At 44.7% G+C, this 20,278-nt stretch overlaps 1 protein-coding gene across 1 annotated transcript; it reads left to right on the top strand.

Annotated features, from left to right (window-relative positions):
* The first annotated feature begins 1,817 nt into the window (after window positions 1–1,817).
* LOC131289141 (protein peste) lies at window positions 1,818–15,752 on the top strand. The gene is made up of 8 exons (XM_058318348.1): window positions 1,818–1,918; window positions 4,315–4,326; window positions 11,253–11,397; window positions 11,684–11,989; window positions 13,953–14,159; window positions 14,236–14,742; window positions 14,814–14,887; window positions 15,196–15,752. The coding sequence occupies exons 1-8, from the start codon at window positions 1,818–1,820 to the stop codon at window positions 15,641–15,643; spliced, it is 1,800 nt and encodes a 599-aa protein (XP_058174331.1). The 3' UTR covers window positions 15,644–15,752.
* Window positions 15,753–20,278: the final 4,526 nt, after the last annotated feature.

Raw genomic sequence — 20,278 nt, 5'->3', positions numbered from 1 at the left:
CAAATGTTATTTATTTGTGAAATTGTGTTATCTTGCCTGGAATGATTATATTTTGAAAATAAAGAAACTAAAAGGGAAGCTTCGGATAACATTATAAGTGTTATAGGTAGCGAAACAAAGTGTTAAAGGGAAAACAACAATAAAATTGTAAGGTGATACCAAATTACTTCTCATTAGTTTTATAGCACTTTTTAGAAGTTACAAAGAAGTTTACCCACAACAACAAACACAACTGGCATTGTTGCTAGGGCCATCAACTGATCCTTACAAACACAACATTTTAAGGAATATACATTTTTTAAGTTTCATGGAAGTCATACAAAATTCAACTAAAAATTCGTGAAACGTACTTGAACAATTTGCTCCAAATGGAAAAGTTAAAAATAATCTGCCGCGACCGTGTAACCTTCATCCGCTAGCCCACTGTGCGTTGTGGCCGGTATTAGATAGTGGCGTGCGGGTCCACCGTAGGACAGTCATAGAACAAACGCCGTGCGGTTCAGTCCTGGTGGGTAGCGCTTCTGGTTCGGTTTGGCACGCGGTTCGTGAAGAGGGGACATTTTCGTTGTACGGCGTGCGATTGGATAATCGAGTGAAAAGCCATTCTCGTCGTGCTACGGTGGCATACTGTACGGGCCGGTTGGGTTCCTCCGCGTGTTTGGCAGGTGTCCATTTCCGACTGATCCGCACACATTTCCCGTGGGGCTGCCTTATCATCCCATTTTCGCTGCCGATTGGATCTGTGTGTGCCTACTGTTATCTAGAGTGCGTGGGCTAGTACGGGGCTTACATCGAGCCATTGCTGGCCAGAAAGAAATTATCAGTCGTCAGTCAGTCAGTGACAAAAAGCGTGCTCCATTATATCATTAGCAGGGAGCATCTGCACTTTATTAACGTGCGCGCAGAACGGGAATAGAGATCGTGCGGTCGCCTTTGTTTATATGCTCAATCCCGCGAGAGACCCCCAAAGTAAGTGACGGCGCATTGCAGTTTCTCTACGGCAAATTAGTTCATTCATGTGTGTTACGCGAACGGCAGGCCACTGTAAATTGGGACCGTTTTAGTTTGACTGCTATAAGAGTCATCTAGTGTGCTGATCTGAGCTGAACATCATCCGAAATCGCGCTCCTAAAAAACTACACACGAGTGCGAGCTTGTGTGCGCAAAATTAGACAAAAAGAGCCACCAGTAGGAAGCGAATAATCACTCCGGGTTTGCCGGGTGCGGGGCGTGGACGAGAGTGTGCGCCAAAAAACAGAAAACAAAACAAGTGTCATTCATATGCTGCCTTGCTCGAAGCGTGTCGTAAAAGATCGACAAATTGAATTCCGCTTGACGATTGTCCGATCGGCTTATCGCAGTTTTTAAAGCTGTCCAGCTTCCGATTCGCATACTGCAAAATTACAGACGACGATTAAATGAAGAGTGGTTAAGTTAAGTGGCGTAATACATTCACAGAAACGACGTAAAGAAATTCTACACCCCATTTTTTAAAACGAATCACCATCGGGGGTTGCGTTCTGCGCAAAACAAAAACACACAGCCAATCGTTCCGGAGGGGTCGAACGAACAGCGAAGAAACGCATCTCTTCTCAAGGTCACGCGACGCGGTGGGACGACGCGAATGTGTGCGTGTTTTGCGCCATTCAAACCGATTTCATCCCGATCCTTGCGCCATCCGCCAAGGAGATCCGGTTGTTGTCCTTAGACCGAGCAACAGTTCAACCTCGCTTTCTTCCTCTCTCGCGCGTTAACGCGTAGAGAAGTGTCCCGTTTTGTGTCCGGCAAAGTGTGGTGAGATACCACAGCGTTGCTTTATGTTCCAGTCCTCGCAACATCCGGTCGCGGATACGGAGAAAGCTACCGTCCATCGGGTGGCCAACGGAACCCATCTGAACGGGGACATCGGGAGCGCAAGGTAAGTTAAATAATGGGAAAAAATTAGTGTAAGGTTAACTAACAATGAAGTAAACTGCATCAATGTTCAATAGCCCTCAACATTTAATGGTGAAACAAGTGTGTCGTGTATGCATTGGCTAATGATACTTTATCTTGCGAGATTCGAATCGTGTAAAACACATTGGAAAGATGATGAAAATCAACGTTTTATTTTAATAATTTAAAAAAAATCTCTTTCTCTCATTACTTGTATCTTTATAGTATGACTTTTTTTTGAATGAAACCCGTTTCTAGGGAGAATCTGCCCATTATAGGGTCGATGGCTTCTGCTCTTACTGATCGCGTTCAAATCATTGTTCCAATCCGTTGACTTTATCAACTCGTTCTTCAAGAGCCTTACTTAATAAGTACTATCAACTACTTTCAACAGTTTCCAAAGGGCCCTAGATAGGCATTTCCATTCTCAAGAATTTTTTACCATAAATTCCCATGTGGGTTGGTAAAGAAAAATCAACTGATTAATATTACAAAATTTATTTTTTCCTAATCTATGTAATGTCTACAGTATTGCTCATCTGCTCCTTCTTGATTGGGTATAGTTTCCGACAGTGAACCTTATCATCATTTGTTTTTCAGCGGGCTTCCGGATATTATTTCAGTCCAAGGAGCACGCCTGCCCACAGTCAGCTTGTGTGAACACAGACTGTGGCACTTCGAGTGCATCCGTTGTTTAGTTTTCTTTCCCCTGATAGCGCCAAGTGTCTATTGATATGTTTTCCATCGACGTTCAGTTAACCTTCTTGATCCATAAATGATCAACTGAAAACGAGCAAAAAAGTGAATACCTTCGATTCCTCAAATTGTTACCAAATCCGTTTCGAGCAGTAATTGACGGACGGAAAGCCCGAAACGAAAGTAATTAAACATTCTCAAACCACGGCTCCAAGAGCCACTTAAGACGCTGGCTCGTCTCAAAATGAAAAATGTTCTGAAGTGATTAGAAAGCTTAAAGCGATTGAGCAAGTGGGATGGCAAACATTGAAGGCAAAAAATACTCCCAAACACACATATGCATCCAATCTGGTACTGATTCATGTCCACCGCAATCGTTATCGCTTCCCTTTCGTTGTACCCTTTTGGAAATGCGCGCGATAACTATGGCCGGCGTTCGGTTGCTTAGCAGCTTGATAATGCATTCCTCAATCGATAAGAAACACGGTCCGGAATACGACACTATGAAAAATGCCATCCACCGGCATAGCGAGATCGAAACTTATCGGTACGGTTTAACGGACCGTCGAACATGACACTATCGGTCTCTGCAGAGTAGCTTCATCGCGAGTGGTTGTCATCTGCGTTGTTGTTGGGATCGTATATCGGATGCATCTTCCGCCGCTTATCACCATCTCCTGTATGGTTGGTGATCCTTTTCCTTGGTGCCGCACAACAAACCCACTCGAGCTGTCGATTCGATTTGCCGGGTGGCTGCACGGTAGCATTGAATGATTACACCGCTTGACCTTGGCCCCTGCCAAAGCCGATGACGTGCAGCAAATTGTTGCATTTATTAGCCCGTAGACTTTCATTCAAAACAATGATTTATGTGCGGACGAAAACTTGTAATGCGCGGTTGAAGCTCATTCCAGGATGTGCGAGACCGGCCGCCGATTTCTAATCTGATCCGTGATCCGTGTGTCCTACGATTTGTTTGCAAAACAACCTGAAGCCGCACGCCGCGAGAGCGGGTTTCTTTTGAAATGCATGCCTACGTCTATGCGAGGCGTGATGTATGGTTCACAGCCATTTTGCAGGTTGATTAGGACTGCATCGGTTATCTGGTGCCGCACGAAACATGATTTCTACAAATACACGTTAAACGGACGGATGCTTAATGGAGTTTCTATTTCTAGTTTCGGAAGAAAAAAACGAAAGAAACAATTAATGGTTTCGATCCTCACGATATTATTTAATTTAAAATCAGAAAAAAAAACCATCATCCAATTATGGCGCAATGTAGGTTATGAGTCACACTCTGTTTGGGGTACGGCGTAGAGATACTTACAGACCATCACACCAAACCCTTCGCGAACGGTACCGGAATTAAATTGCACTGTTTGCAGTGAGCTTATCAGCACCTTGTTGTTTCTCGATTTCGTAAACCATTCCGGAGAATGGAATCACTTCCAGCAGTGGTGCTGTCCGCTGAAGTCGTTGATAGAAGCCATAGTGGATGTGGCCTCGCCCTAGTTGCAAAGATCATTCCAAGCTACAATCGCAAACAGCTGACTGCTGTGTCTTACTGAAGCAACGTAAGCAGGCGTACACGGTAGAATTTACTTCCCGATTCGCTGGGATCATCTTCCTACTACCGGATTACTACGGAAGAGTTTGCTAACCAAATGTTTTAGCCTGAAGGGGTTCCACCCCGTTCGGTGTACAGCTGGTACTATCTGTTAACATAAAAATGAACATCCGAGCAGGTGTTCCAGATAGCGTCACTACCCCGCCCGGTTAGTCACCCTTTGCCCGGTGGTGCCGTCGGGACGTCCGATAAACTGCTGATAGGTGAAATCGGTGAGACGAAACAGCGATGCCCTGCTCCCGGTTACCTTTTGCAAAACACCTGTGCGATATGATGGTTGTAGCTGGCGTGTATTTTTCCGCGATAAGCCGCTGAGGGGGTTCGAAGAAACAAGACCGAAGGTTGGTATCTAATCGAGACTGTTTGCCAAAACCAAATGCCCAGTCAGTGAAGCACCTCCGGCGAGGGTAATTTTTCGCATCTGAATTGGTGCTAAATTGGACCGAGACACCGATTCTATTTTAGTCTACTGCCAGTATTTGGGGTACAACATTAGTATCCCAAAAATTAAATTTCCTGCAATAATGAATTAGAAAACGATCATGAAACAGATCGTTTCAGACTGACGGTTTTCGCTACGTAGCATTTTTCCCTGTCACTGGCTCATCATCGCACGTGCTGATAATAAATGGCCATGTGATATGGAGTCCACTTGTCATTTTTGTCATACGAGACTGATCCTCGAATGATGATAGTAAGAATATACGAAGTGAAAAATATGTATTTAAAATTGATAATTCCGAACAAAAATGTGTGACTTTCATTCGCCATTTTTTTCCTTACAGCTGATAAAGGAATTGATATTCTAAACATAGCCACAAGGAGGCCTCTTCAGTTGCTTGAGTTTCATTTGTTCAAAAATTAATCCAACACAGCCAATACGAAACTAAAAAAAATACTTTCTTATAACATTCTCAGGACCCGGTTCGGAGTCGTTTTAAATTTCACCAGTTCGAAGCATAACGTAACAAACGTGTTCCATACTTGAGCCGGAATTGATAACAAAGACTTCCGTGTCCGAGGTGCTGCTAATGTCTGTGTCTAGAATTGACGTGGTGAAACACCCCTGGCGTTCGAGAAGATGCTGATCGTTAGTTTCACGTTTAGGTGAAAAAAGCGAATACAAAACGTAATTTCGCAAACCAATCCTTAAGCCAACAACAAAAGGTCGTTTTCGGTGGAAATTCGCAATCCAAACTGGTTGGACAGGATGGCTGGATGTGGATTGGTTGGCCCGAGATTCCGCGATGACCACTATGCATAACAATTTTTTTTTTTTGTAAACTTTGTGTCACAAATTGATATATCAACCTGTCTTCAAGGTTGGCGTGTATGCTAAAGATGATCACGGTTTTCGTGGTTGATACGTATCAAAACCATTTCAACAACCTTCTCGAACGGACGACGATGCGTAAAACAAACACGCTGATTAGCTGCGGAAACAATGGTGGAGAATTGATCTTCCCCGCGGTGGATGGATGGGATCGAGCAATGATAGCATCTTGCAGCCGCCGTCTTGGTGCGAGAACTCCACCGTGGCGTGAAGTCACGCCGTCATGACGACGTGAACGCCGGTGACTGGCGACTTTGGGCAAAATGCCGACTCATGTCTTCCGTGTGGGGACCGATTGCGGGTTTGAAGTTTGCAACTGGCGTGGTGACTAATTGTCTGTTTTGACGGTTTTACGACTGTCGATACATAATAATGTGAATGTGGGGGGGAATTCAATAGCCTTCTTTACGTAGCTTGATGTCAACCGCAAGGGGGGAGTTTTTGGATATTCATTCATGCCAAACGGGATTTACCCAAGCCTGGCCAGCTTTTGTTTGCTGAAGTTCTAGGTGTTTTGTCTCCACCTTTTTTTTTTGTTGTTTTTGCATATCTTTCGCAGTCTAACTTTCTTCAAAAAATCTCACACACGCTGGTCTCGCTGACCTCCTGCAACAACCGGTTGGCATCGTTCCATCAGCTGATATTTATAGTTCCCCCCAGACGACCGTGTGCCGTTCGCATTTCACACCGGACACAGCTTCCGACGGCTCCTCGACGGAATGTGCCGTGGAGGATCTTGCCTTCGTGGATTCGCCGCGGCCCCACAGGGAGTGGCATCGCGATCCGGCCCCGTCACCTCGGTGGGTTGACAATTGGTCAATTAAATGCACACAATTGAGCTAATTCGAAGTAACTCAATTTTTCTCCACACTTACTCAGCCGTCTATGCCGAACCGTCTGGAGTATGCAGTTGATCGAGTTGTGAAAGATCGCAGCCGTACAAGCGATACGATAGCATCACGATGCGTGAGTGCAAAGTGGAAGATTTATCAGCCTGGCCTTTTTCCCGCCCCACGCTCTCGAGATGATCCTTGAAAAGACCCACTCGCGGGTGTTGGATAAATTGCACAAGAAAGGCTTTGAAAAGGTTACGTTGCGGCGAACTGATAGGAGAAGAAATGATCTCTTAATCGCAATTTATAATGTTTAAAAAGGACGATTTTTTTACCGTGTTTACCATTGTGCGGTCGTTGAATTCCCCGCCGCCCGGCGGCTGATTGTGCGCCCCGTTCTGGGCATTCAAACTGTTTAGCGATGAAGAAGAATTGCATGGCAGGAAGCAGGCGTGCGTGTTTGCTCATTCCGAACGGCCCCTGCCACAGGTCAGGGCGCAAGTCAAACGCCGAGGTGTTGCCCGTATGATGTATGACCGACCTCTCGCGAAAACACGTGCCGTTACAAATTGATATTTGCTTGACCGAACCGAGCAAAAACGCACGCCAAATTCGGCTCCGTTCGTGCGCCACGAGAGAGAGCTGCAATCTACCGGAATGCACTTTGCATGAACCCTTCGCTTTTTGGTTTATTTGGGTTTCGACTTTCGATCGATCCACTTTGTTGTTGGGTTGCTTTTGGCGCTGCTGTCAAGATCGTGGGCCCGCCACTCCGCTGTCCAATCTCGTTCCGTCCGTTCGAACCTGTTCGTTATCGTCTGACAAGTGGTGGTGACGCGTTTTTTTCATTTTATTTGCTAGTCCAATTCGATCGCCTTCTTTTCCCGCGATCAAGTTTTTGTTAACCTTTTCACCTGAATGCATCGGGAAGGGTGGGGGGTGCGGGCGTTGCATCGGAAGCTGGCCAGGCGAGGGAAGCCACAACATCGACTAATGTTTACCAACACATCGTATTCGGTGGGAAGGCGATAAGCGGGCGATAATCGGCGCCCGGTTGGATGCTGAACGCGAGTCTGTTGGTCGTTATTGCAGGCATTGATGAGTTTATGGTCTTTAACTTCATCGTTACTTGCACCACCAAGTTCAACAGTAGTTTTAATTTTATATCAGCAAGCAGTCGTTTATGTTCTTTATTCTTTTCTTTACCAAAAGATAAACTATCTTTGTTGGTTGATATTCTTGTCGTTTATATCGAACCTAAGATAAATTTTTTGTGATCAAATGTCTTGGAACACCCATTTACAAACAAAAACCATTGACGTGTTGTGCATTTCCGGTCCCATAATGTTCTAGTGTTTTCCACCCTCTCGACGGGGTGGAAATTAAAGCGACGGCTGTCCGGGCTTATCGTAGAAGTTCGTTTTTCGATTAGATAATGCTCATAGTATTACGCTGGAAGGCGAGATAAACAAAAATCATACACACCGGCTAAGCTGCAAAAAAACCGCTTCGTCGATTTCGGTCGGTGTTGTCTTTTTATCGTACGTTTTCCCGAGGGAAACCTCACCCAACACGTGCGCATTATCTGTCCCGCGCGCGCAATCGTAGTTGGGCAATCGATTTCGGGTCGGCTTAAATCAACCCGGTCGCAAAGTAGTATCCAGATTCCCTTTTCTGACCTTGATGAGGCCCTCCAATGTTTCATCAAACGGTAAAAAATAACGGGGCCAAGGGATGGAGAGATAAAACCAAGACTCGGTTGTCGGCTTTCATTGCGACACTGGTTCTACCCGTAACTGTGTCTCTTAACGCTTCGTTTTGAAAGCTTGCATCAAACTTGCCATTATTTAATAAAAACATAGGCAATTCCACCGTCAAAAAATGGTAAACAGTTAGATCAGAACTTCACCTCCCAGCACAACCTTCTAGGACCTTGAAAGAGTGCAGCTATATACAAGACTCTCGTGATGCCTGCCTAAGACATGCCTTCCCTTCTCCATGTTATCAAACTTGTCCGACATGAAAAATTACACTCATTTTCGGAACTATGAAACAAGAAATGGTCTTGTTTCGGCTGAAATTGTGTTTTAAATGGCGTAATGATTGTTTACACTTCTTCGGTGCATTTCGTAAACTTGCTGCACTGCCTGAGATTATGGCCTGAGACTCGCTGCGGTCGGTCAACCGACCGGCAATGGGAGGGTCATGGTAGGTTAATGGCAAATTCAAAATATTCACAAAAACAATCACATCGCTGTTAATTACCGGAATTGCATCAACCACCATGTGCGGTAGAAGTTACACCGGTAAAACTCGAATGCACTTTACAGCAACAACTGGGGGTAATAAATTCCTAACGGACATAATATACGTATGTATTCTCACACAAATGAATGAATTCTCACACAAATTTAAGCATCAATTAATTCATAATCTAAAGTTATACTTTCTTGTTCATTTTTAAAGTAGAGCTATATTTTTAATACTCTTCAGCTCATGTTTTGTAATATAATCGTCACTAATTTTCAAAATGCCATCACTAATTACCGTCACAAACGTTTTTCAAAATTGTTTCATGCGGCACGGCTGGCTTCAATCACTATTTTCTCTCGAATGCGAAAGACTGCGGCATGGAACAGGGAAAAGTGTACATATTTTGTTTGTTTATATTTGACAATATATAAAGTTATAGATCAACTGTTTTTTACTTAATATCTGGAGTATCCTTAGTTTTACGTCTAAGGATCCCAAACTCTGTCGTGTTGAATAGCCTGGGACAGCTAGTAGAACAAATAGACTTATTCAAAAAAAGACAAACGCTTTGCCAGCGTGTGGCGGTAGCAGGTGAGTTGATTTATCAATCCTTTTTGAAGATTAGAGATTGTAAAACTCCATTAAATGTGACGTTTTTAGATAACCTTGACATCCCAGATCTTGTGAAAGTACATTGTAGGTGGCCTTTGGCGTACACGATTTTCGATTTTCTTCAAGTTCGTCCCTGGACGACTTATGCTGAATCTGTATGTTTCGATCATCCAACCAGTAAACATGTATACATACAGTACAGTATCTTCTAATGGTTCGATACAAAAATTACGTTAAGTTTCCAGATTCTTAAAATGTTTGAAAATTCTGAATGGGTGCGCTCGTTCTAAGATTTAGTTTTCATCTCAAACCGGAACATTTTCATCTTTTATTATAGATGAACACTGAAAGGTAAGAATAAAACAAAAGTTTCAATGAATTTGATAAACACAGTATAATGTTAGAAAAATGTGTAGAAAGCATATGAACTGTAGCGGCTCGCCTTCGACTCGATAAAACAAATGTACATTACTCTTAAAACAACTACAATGCGAAATGTTAGTCTGACGTACTGATCTACGGGCACGTTTGATCTTTGAGTCATTGTGTTTCAAAACATTGCGCAATCCTATCGAGCTCTCGTTGAAAGGGAATGATGCCAGCATGAATCGATGAAGTTCCAGCGGACGTCTGGTTAGACGCTCTGCCTACCGTCACTCAAACTTTGCCAAACCCTCAGCGTGCGTCTTTTCCGTGTCTTCCGAAGGTAATTAATATTTGTAACCACCGCCCGGACTTTCCCGCTGGAAGTTCTCGGCCATTCTCAACGCTGGCCATACGTTCTTAGAACGTTCTTAGCTGTCCCGGTAGTTTCTTCGTTTAGATTGATTAACCAACGCCAAACCGTGGACCGACCAACGTACGTGGAGGGTAAATTTAACCTTGGTTCAAAAGCTAATGTCGAATATGTTTTTTGAAAGATCTACACTACAGAGGGATGGAGGGGATGAGTCTTGTTGGGCCTCCCAAAATCGCAGCAACAAAGGCCCTTCCTAGCCGGTGGATTGCAGCCGACGTATAAAATGCTCGTCGATGTAGCTTCTGCGTAGCCTCAGCATCTGAGCCGCTTCGGAGAGGATAATGGGGCATGCCCGGAACGGCGGCTTTAATTGTGCTTTATTATTACTTTTTTGTTGCCACCCGTTTACAGCATGATTTGTGTTATTTTGTCATGCGTCGACGAAGCATGAAATCAGGCGGATTAAAAGGGTGGTGTTTGTTTACTGTACGCTTCGGTATTCTGGGCGGATGTGTCGAAAAAACTGGATAGGTTCTGGAGTAAACACGCGGAACATTATTAAGCCGCAGGTTCAAGTGGAAGTCAATCGAACGAGGTTTTCCCAGGACCTTAACCTCATATCAATCTTCCGTGATCCATCCCTCTAGAATGAGTTTGAACCTGTCCAATCGACACATCTTTGTGCAGCTTCCTTCCTTTTTAAATCAAAATAAACGGCACTGCGATCGGTTGACGGTTATTGACAAAGAAAATTAAGCCGAGTCCACAGCAACATAAAGGATACGTTTTCCTCCCACGTTCGCACAATGACCATATCGTCAAGAAGGTGGTCACTCATATGCAGAGTGTAACGATCTGGGTGCTGGCCCAGGGTGAGGACGGATGACACAATGGCGACCTTATGATCGTTGGCGAAATTGGCTTTTGATTGATGTTAACTCACAGTGTCATGCCATCACCTCGCCGTAAGTGCCGTGTAGACGAGAACCGCCTCCAGCAGATCGAGTTCTGATTCCTGTAGACCCCACCGTGAGACAAAGCCAGATCTAGTCGATATATCCACCTTTGCTCGCTCGGTCCGGTCTTCATTTGATTTGAATGTATGTCACACGATCGTATCGATCGAACTAAACATAATTGGCTTTTTCAATTAAGGCCAACGATCAGACTAATGAACAAGATGACTAACAATGCTCGCTTCTCCCTGTCTTCACTTCGCAGACCCAGACGTGCCCGCCACACCATGCTAGCCAAAAGCATCTGCAACCGGCGGTGCATCCTGACGTCGACGGGATTGCTGCTGTTCGCCAGCGGAACCTTCTTCATCCTGTTCTTCCCGATCATCTTCCAGGATATACTGCACGAGGTAATTAATGCTTCTTTCATTCTGTTTCGGCTCTTCCCTCGGCATTAAGGCCGACGGGTGACTGGGAAAGCCGGCGGCAACGGCTCAAAGTCTGCAGTGTCCAAAACGATTGACCCCGCAATTGACTCTTGTTAGGCAAATGTCGGACTTTGCTGAATGCAGCGGGTACCGAAGGAAGGTGATCAATTAGGGCACCACTCTAACGTCGTACCATCGATTTCGAGTGTTCTTGATATTACCCACCTTTAAGTAATGAATTCTCTGCGCGTTTGTTTCATTCCATCAGGAACTCAAACTTCGTCCCAATTCGCGCGGATACGATGCCTGGGTGGCACCACCGTTCCCGCTGGCGATGGACATCTACTTCTTCAACTGGACCAACCCGGAGGATATCCGGAACCACTCGACGAAACCGATCCTGGAGGAGCTCGGTCCGTACCGCTTCATCGAGCGGCCGACCAAGGTGGACATTGCCTGGCACGACCAGAACGCGACCGTGAGCTATCGGAAGAAAAGTCTCTTCTACTTCGACGAGGAAGGCAGCAACGGCCGGCTTGACGATGTGATCAGCAGTATAAACATAGTGGCTGTGGTAGGTATCATCTGGGCATCATATCATCCGAGGACTTAATGGCACGGCTGTTAGATGTTCAATTCAATTTGATTGATTGGGATGAATTTTGATCCTGTTTCTTATCGGAACGTGTTAGTCAGGAGATCTTCGACTTCGGTCATGTAGCGCATCGTCGATTTTTCCCTTTGCGTACGTGGGTAGTCAGTCCTCACGTACAGGGCAGGATGGTCCGGGTTTCTTCGGGATTCGAACCCACGCTGTCGAACTACTTACGTTCATCATTCATCAAACAGTGCTAGTCCCTAATCCTATACTTGTGATAAAAAGTGCATTGAATTTGAATGGAACTATATGGACCTTTTTTATTTCACAAAAATTAATCAATGCAGCAATTACTTAATGTCTACCGACGTTAGGATTAGTATCAGCAGCTTCATTCGATTTTTGATCATTTTCTTTAAATTAAACAAAACAGTAGACAAAAGTAGACAAAACGAGATAAACTGATAAACTATTCCACCGTTCCTAGACACTTTAGTTCTGTTTCCGTTTCTTGTATGATTAAACAAGTCATATAGTAGTATTTCAAGGCAAACATAAAAATAAATTTCATTTCATTTTCCTTAGTAACATTACCACTACACTTTTACGAATGTTGGTGGCCTACGCTTGTGTTTAAGACACTGCCATCGAACTCGACGCCAAACAGTGTTTTGCAGGTTACCTTTGGTGGTGAACGCGCACTCTGTCATACCTGGACCCAGCAGCTCGTTCAGAGCACTCATTGCGGTTTTAGGGATGAGCCATTTACGCAGACAGCGCATAACGTGCGCCTTACGATGCTTTTGATCATTCCTACGTTGGTCCGGTGTGTATTCCAGTTGCACAAAGTCTTGGCTAGACATGGACATTTCGCTGGAAATTGAGGCATTTGCTGCAACGATGGCAATGGCAGTATCCTCTTTCTTAATGCGTTTGTTCAGTGGCCCGGATTGCATTTGTTCTTGCTGCATATTATCTTCTGCTGTGTCGAATCCTCTTTTGTATTTAATTATGCGAGTTATTTTCACACAACCTAATCAACTGAATGGGGGCTCAAAACCTCGACGGCGTGGGTTCGAATCCCAACCGAGACCGGACCCTCCCCTGTACGAGAGGACTGACTATCCACGTACAACAGGGAAACAAGTCTCGTAAGCCCTTAACGGGCAGGGATGACCAAGAGGTCGTTACGCCAAGAAGAAGAAGAAGAAGAATCAACTGAATAGTTTACTAGCGCCGTCAATGCTTACTGCGTACATTCTGCCGCATACGTTTATAACCGGCGTAGTTCAATTCTCACCCGATTTATGACATTTTAGTTGTCCGTATGTCCTTCCAGAAGATTTTGGAAGCGGCACCTGAAAGGAGGTTGAATCATTAATTTAACTTACAGGTGAATCGACTGGCAGCTTCAAATTTAATCAAACAGAATGTAAGCGGCCCTTATCAACAGTTTTCAAATTACCGCTACTCCGTACTCCGCCAGTTCATGGAGGGGCAAATTGTACTGAGTAGAAAAAGAAATACAAAATCCTACCCAAATCGGATTGGTGCTATTTATTGCCTCTGACTTGATCACGTTATCTACCGAACGAAGCGTTTCGAATACACTCGGTGGAACCGTCATTAAAGTGCTACCTAATTAAAGGCAGTTGAGGCAGTCCAGATCGTGAATTCCCTATCCGAAGCAACACGAGAGTAACCTTGAATTGTCATCGAGCTTTACTATCTATCGATCGTCGATTTACGGGATGTGCTCCGTGTTGTGCAATACCAGCATTTTGTCGCAGTGGTGAAATTTTTTTTTATAGGACAAACGGTTGCTAGAAAATTTTAGTTCACTTGTGTGATATGCGGTACATTTTATTTTCCATGTTTGCATCCTACATCTCCATCCATGTATCTATCATCTAATTCTTTGCATTTTTGTTTTCGGTAGTCGGCGGCAAAACGAGCACAGTACTGGGGCTACATCAAGCAAAAAGGCGTCTCGATGGGTCTGACCTTGTACGAGCAGGAGTTACACGTGGTGAAAACGGCCGCCGAGCTGCTCTTCGATGGCTACGAGGACAACATGGTGCTGATGGGAAAGCATATGATGGACGCGGACGAAATTCCCTTCGATCGTGTCGGTTGGTTTTACACGGTAAGCATCCAGTTTCCGCCTGGTTGTGTGATCGATAGCTTTAAGAATGTTAATCCAAATCACCTTTCCCTTTTAGCGAAACAACTCAGCCGACCTGATCGGTCACTACAACGTGCACACCGGTGTGGATGACATTAACCTGCTCGGGCGGATGGGAGAGTGGAACTACAAACCCCGCACGGACTTCTTCGAGGGTACGTGCGGCATGCTGAACGGATCGGCTGGCGAGTTCTATCCACCGGGTCTGTCGAAGGACCGTCCGGTCGAGCTGTTCACGCCCGACATGTGCCGAAGTCTGCCGCTCGACTTCGAGGAGGAAGTCAGCGTGCACGGTGTGAAGGCGTACAAGTACAGTGGTGATCGACGGGCGATCGATAATGGGACGCTCTACCCGGAGACGGCCTGCTTCAGTGCGGGCGAGATCGTCCCGTCCGGGGTGTTGAACATTTCGTCCTGCCGCTTCGGCACACCCGTCTTTATGTCCTATCCGCACTACTACGGCGCCGATCCGTTCTATCTCGATCAGGTGGAGGGTTTAAGCCCGTCGAAAGAGAAGCATCAGTTCTACATGGCACTTGAACCGGTGAGCAAAGCTAGAGATATATTGCAATAGAAAATATTACAATCATTTTTTTTTCTGTATCGTCATTTTAGACTACCTCTGTTCCGTTGGATGTTGCTGCTCGACTTCAGCTGAACATTATGATTGAACCGTACGACAATATTAAGTAAGTAAAAAATAAGGCTATACTAGCTTGAAATTTTAATTCGTCTTAGTTAACTTCTGATGCATTTACTAAGTGAAGTTTCACTTGAAAGGCAAAAATCTTAATCCTTGTCTTATGGTCAAAATGTGCTGTGCTAGTCTGGGCAGATATTCATACTGAGTACAAAACAGTGGTTGCTTGGACCACTTTCATTGGTAATGTCACGTTTACGCGTTTACTTTTCATGTTGATCTCACTTAGCAATATTCTTATTTCATATTATAAAGTTTATATTCGATGTACTAAACATGTTCCCTTTGCTTTTTCAGCCTCTTCTCGGAAGTACCGCGGGTTTTTCTTCCGGTGCTATGGTTCGAGCAGCACGTTCTCATGCCGGCGGATCTTGCGGGTGAAATCGGTACGGCGCTCACCGTGCCGTCGATCGTGCGGCTTACCGGCATCGTAATGGCCGCGTGCGGCTTAGCGATAATCCTCTGGGTTCCACTCGAATGCCTGTTCTTCCGCCGGCGACGCGTAGCGTCCGGTAGCAAGGATCACACCGGCCTCAATGGTGCCCGCTCGTTCGCGCTTGTCGCTGAAAAAGGGTTGCTGCACGCGTCGGAGAAGAACGGCAAGCCGCTGGTCGGAGCGATCGTGCTGGTGGACAAACTGCTGCCGGAAATGGCGGAAAAGCAATCACCCAGCCAGTCACCACCGGCCGAACCCGAGAGCTGCCCGCTGATTGACGGTAAAAACGCAACGATTGTAAAATCGTGAACTCCAAAACCGATCGCGGATTGTGCTCCAAACCCGGTGACGAACAGTGGTGATAGAGCGACTGGGGTATACGTTTTGGTGCATTTATCTCAACGGTTACCAGTCGGATGCGTCTGTGAGATTCGTCAAAAATCCCATCAAATGCGTCTGGTCCCACAATGCGAGAGATTTCATTTCGACTGAATCGGTGTGTGCATTGAGGTACGCTAGTTTGAGGGAAAAGAAACGAATGCCACTTTTACTGAAAGCGATTCCCAAAGTGATAGTTTAGATGCGCTTGCATGCTGGGCGAATGAGGCCGAGTCGCAGATACGATAAGCGACGTCGTGAAGAAAGGTAGTGTAAGCTATTAGGGAGATTAAAACAAAAACATACCAAGACTATCTCCTCCAATACTCTCCAGCATTAGACCGACATCCGTGAAATGTAGAACCCTGCAGACACTAACAGGGAGACCACCATAACCTAGGGGTCAGTTTCGGGAGTTGACAATCGTGTTTTGATTAATTCCGTCGCCCGCGGCATTGATTTCCGTCTATTTAAGAGATTAATCTTAAGCACAAGCGTCTATTGCGCTTTTAGTATACCATTTCGCGTTTAGTGGCCAAACGCCAAACAGAGACATAACAAAAGAAACCAGAACCATTGGAAGCAACAAGTACAAGAGTTCCATGTGGACTCGATGGAGTCCACAGTGCATCCAATCAGTTCCTCACTTCATTCGGACTGTTAAATGATTATATCAATCAAATCTCGACCGTCACAAAGATTTTTGTTTAGTTTATAAGTAACGATCGTTTTTTCATTAATTTACAATTACATTGCTCGGTTTCCATACGCAAATAGTTCCCTCTATACCACCGCTGCCTACGTAAAAGGTATCATTCGAGATCACTATCCAACTAGTTCGTCGAAATTAATGTTCATTCCAAATTTTTACGGTACAATGAGTTAATCTTCAGATAGATTATCGTTTATGTGAATTAAAGGTGTGTGCAATGCTATTAAAATCCGTTCCTATCGGTAAATTGTTAGATTAGTCGAAATGAGGTAATAAGATACTTCTTAAGTGTTCTCAATTTCTAAATGTCCTTTACGGTTGTAACACACTATGGCATTAGGCAAAGGTCTCAAATTTCTATCGAGACGTATCTTTGCATAATCATGTATCAATTAGGATGATTAATCCATGAGAAGTGCTTTCATCTTTTGCGTTCGATAGACTGTAGAGTAACAGGAGAAAGACACACTAAAAAATAAATGCCATGCGGTAGGGCGCAGCTCATCCATATGGACTACATTTGCTAAGAACATATAACTGGACGCTATGAACGTGTTTGCTAATAATAAGTGCCATTAGCGTATTCGTTGTGTCCGTCATATGGTGTTGGAAATAATTTAAAAGCGTGAATATCACCGGGATACTACTGGTATTGGTATTGACAAATCTTAACCCTCGTTCGTTTTGTTTCCATTTCGACGATTGCCAAGCTGTGCTGGTCAACCGTTATCCAAAGAATTAGTTTGAATGTATGTTTGGTTACGTGTAACACCAATTTCTTTCTTTTTAACAATATCTAACAATTTCTAACCCGGTCCAAATGATGACAGAAGACGGTGGCATCGGAAGCTTTGCTTCAGTCACTTTCCAGTATCTGATGGGTCACCACATTGTGGCATAGTGTTCGTCATGTGTTCTTCTGATGTCTGATGTGATTTGTGTTAAGTTTAAATGTTTGTTCAAAAACGGATAAATCACTAAAAATGGTAAGCGATAAAAATGTGGATCTTGGAAACTTTTGGTTTCATTTAACGGCTTGGCCGAGCTGGCATATCTATCTCTAGCAACCTTGGACGGACGTAATTCACCGAGGTTTGTATGACAAAAGGCATCGGAACGGTATGAGAAAAATTTAAAAATTACCGTTTGAAATGTTTCAAAATATTTCACAGCTCTCGCGGAATGTTTCGACCAAATGATTGCGTTGTCCGTTGTGCAACACCGGCCCTTCTTCGTATAAATATGTTCGTGTTCTGCTAATTTTTGTTCCATGAACAATTGCCAAACAATTATATCGGTTTTCTCAAATGTGGTTCGTGTTGATCCGCGTATTGTGCCACATCTTTCAGAGGATTGTATTAATTTGTATTTCTGTTTTCAGATAATGTACCAGGGTAACACGAAGTTCGTGTTTGCGAATATTCTGCTGGGTCAGCTGCCATGCGGTGATTTGCGTCGATCTCGATTCCATTGGATAAGTTTTAAGTCATCTTAGCACTTTGGTGAGTCCGGTAAATCAATGTTTTTAAAATAACTTTACGTCTTGGATCAATTTGTTCAACATTGTTGAGCTTGGTGAAGGATAGCGAATAATTTACAATCATGGAACGTGTACAACAAACAATGCAATTGCTAGTCCTGTGGTTTTGATCTGGAAAATCCACCGTTTAAAAAGTCATGAATGGGAAGGATATGAAAGGAAAACTAGATAATTGTACGGTTGCAAGCTCGTACGGTTGGCAACATTTTATAAAACCGCCTTCCACTGACGTCATAATGAGGCCCAACGCGACGGGAGTCCCGAGGCCCCAAAGTTCCTGGATGGGAAATCAGAAGCCCACCGGTTCTCTCTGTCATCCCCACATACCCCGCGAGGGAGTTGTGTTGATTTTATACTGCGCATTTCCTTCGCGTGTTCGCTCTCCTCAGGAAACTCCTCCCTCAATCCGCGCCCGTCATGGCGGTGGCCTCCTTAACGGGAAGGGATCGTTTGCATCTCACCGGGTCGATGTCATTCGACGAGTCCCGGTGTCTTTTCCTTGACCAGCCTTCCCGTGTCCGATATCTCCACGGCATCATTATCATCATCATCCGGTCGGTATGATGGGTTATAAACTTTACGATATCTTTACCCCTCCTGGGGGAGGGTGGCTGCGAAGTGGCTACGAAATAAAAATATCAGAAAACCCGGTTCGTCCCTCGATCGCACATTCAACGGAGGACTACTAACCGAATGGAATGAAATAATAATTTGGAGGTCAGAGAGAATGGGATCCAAATGGATGGACCAGTGGGCACATGGACAGGATCTACAAAGCGACCTGGGAGATCCTCTGCTGAACCACCGCTTGGACTCTCTTCACCATCGCGTTACGATTGCGTAAATGAGTTTTTCGCATTTGCCCGCTCGTATCATCGTGTACCGGTTTCGGGGAACGGTATTTTCTTAAACTTTGCCACGGATGCACGAGAAAAAAACGACGGTTTTATGTTTATCACTTCCGATTGTCTCGCCCGATTTGAGGGAAACGTGCAGCTATCTGGAAGACGGTGGTACGGGCACATTCACTGATTAATAATGATTTGCAAGCTGACCTCATTCCGGTAGCATTGAACCATATAAACTGTCCGTTCTGTCGACCAATTTTTAAATATTTATTATGGGAATAAAAAACATGTTGTAAAACTTAAAATATGCTTAGTACACATAAAAAGAAAACTATATCTATATCAAAACAGTACAAAGATAACGCATAAGGAAAAGTAGCAATACCTTTAAAGTAAGTCAGTATCGAATCTGTTCATCTAAACAACATCAAACTCATGTTCCGTTCACACTTCATCTTCCACTTGAGATGCTCCGTAAAAAAGCAGGTTCTTTTCTAAAAGCGCAGGTTGCTTCCACGGTCCCCCGCTTCCCGTTCCTCCCCTCGCCCTCGGAGGACTTCGTTCTCCACCAGGGCCGGCGTCGAACGAGGTCAAACCATCCAGCAACACGCCGGCCGGCCGGCTGAAGTAGCGTCCGAGACCCGCCTAACGGCGCGAACGCCAACACCTTCGCGCGGATGCGCCATTGCGCAGCCAAAACACGCCAGCGCGCTGTTTGCGCACGTCGGTACCTGTTCCGGATTAACCTTTCTCTCTGGGTGTGTGCTTCGTTTATGCTCAGAACGTCATCGAACGGCCCTCCCTCCGACTAATAAAAGCGAGCCAAACCGGAATGTTCTTCCGAGGCCGGCGAGGGTAACCGGGGAACACACAGACACACGGACACAAGATCCCGCTATTTTGTTTGCCTCCCCCCCCCCCCCACTTCTCCCCCCACCAGCCCGCGGCCGCTTCCATCTTTCTTTGGAACCGGCGCATCATTACGCCACCACTCCGGCAACGGTTGCCGGCTTTCTGGAGCATGCTTCTTAATCCGAAAGCGCGGGTTGCTGCTTGACTCATCGTAGCAACCTGCCCGCTGATGATAAACACAGTCGGTAACTGATTTTGCTACCACTAATTTTTTTGTTATTGTGGGATGTTGGTTCAAAGGAGTTGACAGTAATATTGAATTTCATTTCGTCTCGCTAAAGTTCTCAGCCTACTTTGATATTTCAACACAACACATGCTTTCAAAACTTTTCTTGCAAAAGTGTGTCTTGTGCGTCCTTTTCTTCAAAAATGTAGGAAGATAAAGATTCCTTAGATCGGAAACCAACATACTTGTAACTTGAACTAGTTACTATATGGATCATAAAACAGTTTCAGCTGGTGAGATTAAAGCTACGTGCTAAAATTAATGTGGTATTTAAATTCGTTTCGGGAAGAACCTTGTGTTGCTTTCTACATATTAGTTAAATTTTTGA

This window comes from Anopheles ziemanni, chromosome 3 (genome assembly GCF_943734765.1).
Source record: "Anopheles ziemanni chromosome 3, idAnoZiCoDA_A2_x.2, whole genome shotgun sequence".
Classification (NCBI taxonomy): domain Eukaryota; kingdom Metazoa; phylum Arthropoda; class Insecta; order Diptera; family Culicidae; genus Anopheles; species Anopheles ziemanni.
Note: the sequence above shows the minus strand (reverse complement) of the source record. Positions and strands in the feature narration are given on the sequence as shown.